Raw genomic sequence first — 8,874 nt, 5'->3', positions numbered from 1 at the left:
CCCCTGCCCAGGACCCTCTGTCCCCCACTCCCTGCCCGGGACCCAAGAATCCCAGCAGCTCTGCCGAGGTCTCTGATCTGAGAAGTTCCAGGCTCCAAAGCCTGCCCCAGAGAGGAGAGCCCATGTGCCTCCTGCCTACCCCAGGTTGGTCACACGTGGTCGGCTGCCCACAAGGGAGCAGTGCTGAGCGCCATCTGCCGCTCCCAGACCCTCACTGCAGCCCACTCCCAGGCAGGCACAGCTCAGTGACCTTCACCTCGGGGCTAAGCCTCTCCTTCCACTCCCAAGGCCACGCTGGAACTGCCCCCTCATCCAGCCTTTCCCCACCCCAGTCTGGATCCCCAGCCTCCGGATGGGGCCTGTTGGAGAGCAGCATCCTGGGGAGATGAGAGCTTCCCTTAGGGAGCACCAGGGCAGGGGTCACTGGCCCCTTGGGCAGCCTGGGGAAGCCTGCAAGCCCTTCTCAAAATCATCTGCTTAAATGTATAAGATAAAACTCTTAGGGTCAGGAAGGAAACCAATTACATGGAAATAGTTATAGAAATAAACAGATTCAAGGTCTGCAGGTTAAGAATTCCTAGATTCTAGTGCAGCCCCCTGGGATCCCTCCACATAGATGCCCAAAGTTGAGGCGAAAAGCAAGAGGAAGAGGCCAGATGTTACTGGCCCGGCAGGCAGGTAGCGGGGGATCCCTGGGTAAATGGAGTGGGCAGTAGGGCCGCACTGTGTATTAAGAAGTTACACCCCATGAGGCAGTCTAGGAGGGAGGGAGGAGTCAGGGGAAGCTTGATGCAGAACATTTGGAGCAGGGCGGGGAGAAACAGAAGCAGTCTGGGCAGATCCAACAAGAGGCAGCAGACGGAAAGTGGTCTGCCAGCCCCAAGCGCCATATAAACCTTAGCCTAGGTTTTTGTGTGAATGCATTACTGGGCGGCTGCCTGCTTTGTGCTGAATGTCCTGAGCGATCTGGGAGGAGCTGGGGCATTTGGGGCTGGAAGGGACCCTTCCATTTTTATAGTGGGCCAAACAGAGCCCCAGGGGGTTCTGTGACTAACCACCAGGGGTGGGGAACCTGTGGTCTTCAGGCCACTTGGATTCAAGGGCTGCACTTGAGGGCCACATGTGGCCTCAAGGCCTCAGACTTCCCCACCCCTGATAAGATCTCTGACTCTAAATCTAGGAGGTGGTCTACCACCCTTTGTGGCCTCCCATCTCTTTGGCCACAAAGGGACAAAGGGGAAGAAAGGGCTCTCAGGGAATGATGGACAGTGAGGGCTGTTCCTCCATGAAAAGCTCATTCTTTCCACCTGCCAGACTGAAAGCAGGACCCACAGCCAGGGGGGGGTGGGTGTGAGGAGGAAGGAGTGGCAGGAGGCCAGGGCACCCCAGTCAGCTTTAGTGTCCCCTGAGAATGCCTCCAAAGACGTGGCCAGAACAGATGTGAACCAACAGAGCTAGAAGCCTCTGTGGAATCAGCTTCTCTTACAGAGGGGTATAGGACCTGCCCAAGGTCGGTCACGCCATGACTTGGGGCCTAGCTGAGTGCCCTTGGCTCCTAGTCCAGTGATGTCTTCCCGCCACCGTGTTCCCTTCTGAATGCCACAGGCCAAGCAGTGTAGTGGCTAGGGGGAAAGGGAGGTGGGAGGAAGCCAGGAGCGCCTAATGAAGGAGTTAACCCTCTGCTCTCCCTTCCTTCTCCTCTCCCTGCCTCCCTTACCCAATCCCTTCTCCAGGGTGCTCAGTCCTTACCTTGGACTCAGTGAATATACTGCGGAAATACCTGTCCATATTGGATCTGCCCTTCACATGGTTACAAACCCAAGACGTCCTCTTCGTACTAACCAAAAGAGAAGCAGAGCAGGCCAAGGTAAGGGTCCCATGCCCCACTGCCACAGTCAGAGACAAAACCCAGCAGCCTCCCGGGCCTCTGGCAGGCCTGCACTGAGAGGACCAGCGGCTGCCACCTGTCATTCTATTCTGGGTTAGGGAGTCAGGTCAGAAGTTTCTTTGGGAGGGGAGTGGTCACTGGAACTTGTCCCCCTCCTCATCCAATCCCAGGAAAGCAAGTTACTCCAGGAGAACGTAAGCTCCTTGAGGGCAAGGCTTGTTTGGGATTTTGACTTGGTCTACCCCAGTGGTTTTGGAAAAGGAAATGGCAAAGCATTCCAGTATCTTTGCCAAGAAAACCCTCTGTCAGGGTCCTGACGAGCTGAACATGGACGAATGCATGAACAGCAGCACCCCGGCTGCTTACAAGGTGACTGGGGCAAGGTAAGTGCTTAGTAAATGTTGAATGAGTCATTTCAGTCGTGTCCAGCTCTCGGTGACCCCCACTGGGGCTTTCTTGGCAGAGATACTGGAGGGGTCTGCCATTCCCTTTTCCAGCTCATCTGACAGATGAGGAAACTGAGGCAAATGGCTACGTGACTTGCCCAGGGTCACACAGCTAGGATGTAGCTGAGCCTGGACCCCCTAGCTGCCCACTTAATAAATATGTCATGAATATGAATGACTTGAGTGGAGGAAGACTCCAGGGCATTCACCTTGGGCAACCAGAGGAACTTTCATGTGGAGCTTCAGCTGCCTGGGGGACTGACAGATTAGAACATCCAAGGCTCAGTCATTAACTCAGGACTGGAGCTGGGGGGGGGGGGGGGGGGGGGGGGGGGGGGGGGGGGACGTTCTCTGTGTAGAGAAGAGGAAGGTTGAAGCCATGAGAGCTGAGGAGAGCACTGAAGGGGAGGTCAGGGGCGGTCAGGGCACTGGGGCGCTTTGGACAGAGGGAAGGGGTGGCACTGCCAGGTCACCCAGACCAGCACCCTCTCTACAAATGGGGAAAGCAAGGCCCACAAAGCAGAAATGACTTGTGCCTGGTCGTACAGCCATTCCTAGCAGGGTCCAGATTGCAGCCCGGGTACTTGGACAATACCAGAGTTTCTTTTCAGTCTCCCCATCCAGCCATCTCTGGCCCCCAAAGCCTCTGCCCTCCTTCCTGACCTTGAAATTCATCAAGGGCAGTTCTGATGGGGGAAGGCTGTGATGTGGCCTGAGGACCCTTTGGACAGGGTGGGGGGAGGCCCCGGTGGCTGCCTGGGGCCTTTCTCCCTTTGCTGTCCTTGGATCTTCCTGGCTGGGGGTCCTCCACAAGCCGCTGTCCCTCTCCCTTTCTTCCTCTGTACATCTGGGGTGATCATGGTAGCCCAGCCCAGCTCAGGGAGTTCTGTACAATCCAGCGAGCATCTCCCCATCACCACACCCTGTCCTAAGCCCTGGACACGCAAAGACAGGAGAGCTTTGTCAGCCTCCGGGGAGGGTCCTGCCCGCCTCAGTTGGGACTGCTGTCACTGCTGGCACAGGTCCTCATCCTTGTACTTTCCCCCCTACCCCCCCCCCAGAAGGCCATGTTCTGTCACAGGAGTCAACTCCTCTGGTTCCGGCACCTCTACATCACCTTCTCTCGCTTCATGGTCATCAACTCGCTGAACTTCCTCTAACGCTGCGGAGTCTAGAACACCCAGGAACAAAGGCGGAGTGTCCCAAGGAGACGAGGGCCTGTCAAGCCCTGACCCGGAGTCCGTCTACACCTGAAAGGTCTGTCTACACCTACAAGTGTTCAGTTTCCCAAGGCAGAAGGAGGACTCCAGGAAGCAGAGAGCAGAGGTCACCCCCCTGAGCTGCTGTAGGCAATAAGCCTCTGCCCTTCTTCTCACAGCCTGGGACTGACTGTAGCAAAAAGCCTGAGAAGGTGGAGAACTGGACAGATCTGAGCCCCTCAGCTCAGTGATTCTCTGTGCTCTGGGGCCTGATGATATGGGAGGGAAAGGACAAAGGGCCAATCAAGTGAGGGACAGAGGGCTGGTCCCTTTTCTTTCTCCATTAAAGCTTTGATATTTTCAAATTGGCCTTACTAATTTTTTTTTGCCTTTTGGAGGGCAGTAGGGGTTAAGTAACTTGCTAGTTTGTGTGTGTGTGTGAGTGTCTGAGGCTGGAACCAAACTAGGGTCCTCCTGATTCCTGGGCTGCCCCTTGCCATACTATTTCTTGTGAGGTAGAGCACAGAGGGCTGAACTTGGAGGCAGGAAAGCTGGCTCTGTTCCTGTGTCGGCCCAGGTAGGTCATTTCTCACCTCCAAGCCTCTGTTTCCCCATATGTAAAGCAAGGATAACAACCCCCGCTGACCGATCACCTCCCAAGGGTTTGGCCAACTCTGAGCACCTCCCAGCCATCATCTCTGCCCCAACGGAGAGCGGTCAGCCTCAGTGTCAGAAGACCTGGGTTCTGTCCCAATTCTGACACACCCAGGCTTTGTGTAAGAGAAGAAGCATGCACCTGCATTGATGGAGGCAACTTCCTCCTGGGGAGCTCCCAGGTCTGACCTCCAAAACAAGCACCTCAGAGGGGTCCAGTCCACCAGTGCTGTGGCCAGGGGGATGGGATTGCATTGGATAGGCAGCCCAACTCAAAAAGCCTGGGTTCTGTGCTACCTGGATGGGGAGGGGGCAGAGACCTACCCAGTCTAACAAAGAGCATGGGCTGCATGGAGGGAAGTGACACCAGTTAACATGGGCAAGGTAGAGTGGTTCCAGTTTGTATTGGGCCTGAAATACCAACGAGGCAAAGGAATTTGAACATTCCTCTGTGGGCACTAGGGAGCCACTGAGGATTCTGGAGCTGAATAGTGACAGGCTGATCTCTAGATTCTCTCCTTGCTCTGATCCTCTTTGATCTATGATTAGGAAAAGGAAATTGTGGGACTATTAATACAAACAGGGAGGAAAGGGCGAAGCCAGGACAGGAACAATAACCAAGACTTTTCGAGATTCCAGCTCTTCCCAGTCTCACTGCTTTGAGGAAGTTAATGTTGGCCTATGGAGGCTTATGAACCTAGAATTCTTAGGCCACCATGTCTTTGACCGAAGGAGCTACAATCCCCCTAGACATTTCAAGCTCCAGAAAAACAATAATAATGCAGCCTCAGGGTCCCCTGGACATTACCCCATGGGCCACTTTCTCAATACTGAGTTCATGAACCTGCAAAACAACAGCTCAGGGCCAACCAGGTGCCAGAAACTCAATTTCTTGCAGGCTTAAGTCCCTCCAAATTGATAATTAACTGTCTCAGCTGAAGGGCTAACCCTGGGACTCTCCCCTCTCCGTGCCCTCCACCCATCTCCTCTTCCATTATTGGTTGCAGCTCCTGCTTCCCAATGGAGGCACGATCATGGGGTCCTTCCAGCTCCTTCTCTGGCTTTGACTGACTCACAGGCTTTGGGGGACTCCCCAGGATGAGGAGAGAAGATTGAAAGGGCCCACGATGTTTATCTTCAGGGATTTCAAACTGGCCAATGGAAAAGGGATTAGCTTGGTCTTGCTTGGGCCCCACCTTGCCCCCCTTCCCCAAAGGCAGATCCTGGAACAGTGGGTGATTAAGAGGCAGGTTGTTTACACGACCTCTAAGGGAAAACTTCTATCTAAGATAAAAATTTATGCTAAATCCAAGAGAAAACTTCTCCACTATGGGGGCTCTAGAAAAGTGGGATGCCTTGTAAAGGAATTGCTTCCTCATTGCTGAAGTTCTCAAAGCTCTTGAAGACCAGGAAAGGGTCTTGGCTCTGGATGCAGATGACCTGGATTCAAATCCTGCCTCTTGCTTCCCATGTGACCATGGGAAGTCTCTCACCTCTGCTCAATTTCCTCATCTGCAAACCAAAGGAGTTGGGCCACATGGCCTCTGAGGCCCCTACCTCAGAGATCTGTGTTCCTATATGCAAATACAACCCATCAGGGAGTTCCAGAGGAGGTGAACTCCCCAAGGTCTCTCCCAACTCAGAGATTCTCTAATTCTCTGACTCTCTTGGTCACCTCCACAATGCCAGACATTTCTCAGTAGATGAGAAGAGTGGAGGTGAACGTCAACCTGAGGGCTCCCCAAAAGGGGACCTCAGTCATTAATCAGTTTCCTTCCAACCTAATGAATTTGAGCACAGCAGGCATACTCCTAAGAAGCTGTGGTTCAACCAAATTTCTCTACAGTGGACTCTGATTTGAATGACTGGGGCCAGGGAGGGGCAGAGCTCACTATTTAAAGGAATGTGTGTATGGGCAGTGGGAGAAAAGGTATCAAGGTGAGGCCTAATTGGAGAGGAACAATGAGAGTGAAGGTAGCAGATGGGTGGCCTGGGGTCACAGTGGAAGCCATGAAATATGAAAAGACCTAGAGAAGCTGCTGCACCCCCCCCTCCCATTGTGGGTAGCCTCTGTGGAGGACTGTGGGAAGGACACAGGTGAGGAAGGCCCATTAGGGGAAAAAGTATGGTGGGGCTGGGTCTTGTACCCAGGGAGGACAAGGCTGTGTCAGAACACGAAGAGAATGAATTCTTTTTTAAGGTTGTGAGCTATCTTTTGTTTTCATATCACCTTCAGTTCTCACTATATCTCAAAACAAAGAATAAAAAAGCAGGAAAAAATAGTTTGGTAAAACTAACCAACAGACCAACCCAGTCCAATGTTAATGCAGAAATCCACACCCATAGTCCCCCGCCTCTTGGAGGAAAAGCGGAAGGTACATGTTCCTGTCTCCTCTTGGGGGCAAGCTTGATTGCTATGATTTCCCACCACTCATTTCAGCTAAAAGTCACCCGTCTCTAGCACAGCTAAGACCCCTTCCTTTCTTATATGATTGCTCTGGGGGCCTTGGTGTCTCCCATGGCTTTCTCTTTCCTCTCAAATCCACTTCATTTTCCTTTCTCTTCTTAAAAAGCGGCTTTCATTTGTATGTCATTTTTGTAAGGACTCCTTTTAGGAATTGGACACTCCCTTGTAACAATGAAAAACAAGCCCATAAGAAGAAAGCCTGCTTTGTTATCCACATAGGCCACTCTTAACCTATTCCTGGCTAAGGAGATCTCCATGTGAGGTAAGAAAGGAGAGATCTACCATGGGGCAGGAGACCCAGGGGCACGTCCTGCCCTGACACTTGCTACCTGAGGAAATCACTTAATCTTTCTGAGGCTGTTTCCTCATCTATAATGTGAGGAAAATGGCACTGACGGCCTCCAAGGTCCCTTTCAGCTTAGACCTTGGGTCTGTAAGGCTGGAGAAATCCAGTTAAGGTGTAAGCAAAACAGAAACATGGGAATTCCGTTTCCCTGATCACACGTGTTTACACAGCCAAGCCTGGAAAGGTTTGGGGACTTTGGTGCCTCCTGACCACAGGAGAAAAGTCAGGAAAGTTTGTTTGTTTTTTTTAATGTGGTAGGTAGACCATAATGCCCAGCTGGATTCTTCCACCTGGTAAGTAAACAGGAAGTTCTTAAGGAAGGAGCCACATCACTGATGGAAACTGAGTCTTGGCTGAGAGTGGCAAGTATGCTGAGGTTTTCAAGTGAGAAATTTGAATTCCAAGTCCACCACCACACAACTGACCAGTCTCCCAATTCTGGCCTCTGGGGTTTCTTTCCCACAGCCTCATCCCAAACATTCCTCTCTTCCTGGGCCCACAGTAAACCGGGGCACCTGGAAGGTGAATGAAAGGGAAGCAGCTGGCCAAGTTTTTGGCTGAAACCCCCAAACACACACACACACACACACACACACACACACACACATGCACAGACATACACACACACTCTTCTCATCCATAAGACAAACTCATTTCTCTAAATCCAGCAGGCAGTGTACAAAGAGGAAAGCATGATGGTTTTTTAAATTTTGGTATTTCTCAGATTCTTTAACTTTACCCTTTGTTTTGAGAAAGCATCACTTCTCTGTGTCCAATTACAGGCCAAGAAAGGGGCTGGTTTAAGTCTACAGAAAGGTAAATGACAGTGTGGTGTGACCACCAGAGGACTAGATTTGAATTCAGGAAATCCCAGGTTCAAATCCTGATTCTGACACTTCCTGGCTTTATGTGTGATCGTGGAGAGGTGGTTAGGGCCAGGCCTCTTCAGGCTGTGTGTCCATGTGTGTCCAGCGATTCAGGTTGGGGTTGGAACAAAATGAGACTCTCTTAGACCAGCCAACATTCAACAAAAGATGTTCACTTCACTCTAGTGTGGGAAGGACATTCAGCAAAGATACAGTGTTGATGCAGGGGAGGAAAGCTTCTCTTACTGTGGTATTTGCCATACCCCTACTTGGGAGGGTGTGTTGATTCACAGTGCCCCAAGGAGTCTGTCAAGTCTGAGGAGCCCCAGCTCTTGGACTTGGCTTTTTAAGACTTAAGCTATGCCAGTGGTTTGAGCTTTAGACGATTAAGTCTTCTCTCTGTTCCTCCCTCCATCTCCATCTCTCTGTCTCTCCTTCCTTTTCTCTTTCCCTTTCTTTCTCTCTTTTTTCTCTTCATGCGTCATAGAGTCCTGAGCTTCTATTTGACTGATTCTAATTTTTAGTGAATTATTCTCTTTGGTCAGTTTTATTTTTTTTAAAGCAATCAGGGTTAAACAACTTCCTCAAGGTTACATGGCCAGTTATTTCTGGGTGAGTATTTTATCCGAGCCCAGATTTGAACCCCAGGTCATCCCAACACTGAAGCTGGTGCTCTTACTCGATGTGCTACCTGGCCGCCCCCCTTTGGTTAGTTTTTGAAGGTCCTTTTTTAGGGAGGCATTTTCTCCAATTAGTTCACTAATTTTATTTTTAAGGATTTGTTTTCTTCAGTGAGACTTTTTTCCAGTTTGGTCACTGTAGATTTAAATTTGTCTTCTGCCTCCCTAATAAGGCCTTTAAAATCTTTCTTGAGCTCCTCCAAGAATGCTTTTTGGGCTTGAGACCAATTCATATTTCCCTCTGTGGTCTCAGGTGTGAGTATAGAGTCCATGTTATCCTCTGTATTTGGTTGTTCTTGCTTGCTATAAGCTCTGATCGATTTTCTTG

At 51.0% G+C, this 8,874-nt stretch overlaps 1 protein-coding gene across 1 annotated transcript in view; it reads left to right on the top strand.

Annotated features, from left to right (window-relative positions):
* The window catches only part of PIGL (phosphatidylinositol glycan anchor biosynthesis class L), a 144,139-nt gene extending 140,241 nt beyond the window's left edge, over positions 1–3,898 (top strand). The window contains exons 6-7 of the mRNA XM_069089597.1: positions 1,734–1,867; positions 3,396–3,898. Coding sequence (XP_068945698.1) covers positions 1,734–1,867; positions 3,396–3,494 — 233 coding nt within the window. The 3' untranslated portion in view covers positions 3,495–3,898. The remainder of the gene's footprint in view (positions 1–1,733; positions 1,868–3,395) is intronic.
* Positions 3,899–8,874: the final 4,976 nt, after the last annotated feature.

This window comes from Petaurus breviceps, unplaced genomic scaffold, assembly GCF_028583685.1.
Source record: "Petaurus breviceps papuanus isolate PSGF00001 unplaced genomic scaffold, PetGlider_PUasm1.0 186, whole genome shotgun sequence".
NCBI classification, from domain to species: Eukaryota; Metazoa; Chordata; class Mammalia; order Diprotodontia; family Petauridae; genus Petaurus; species Petaurus breviceps.
The sequence above is the reverse complement of the archived record's forward strand: the minus strand, read 5'-3'. Positions and strand labels throughout refer to the sequence as shown.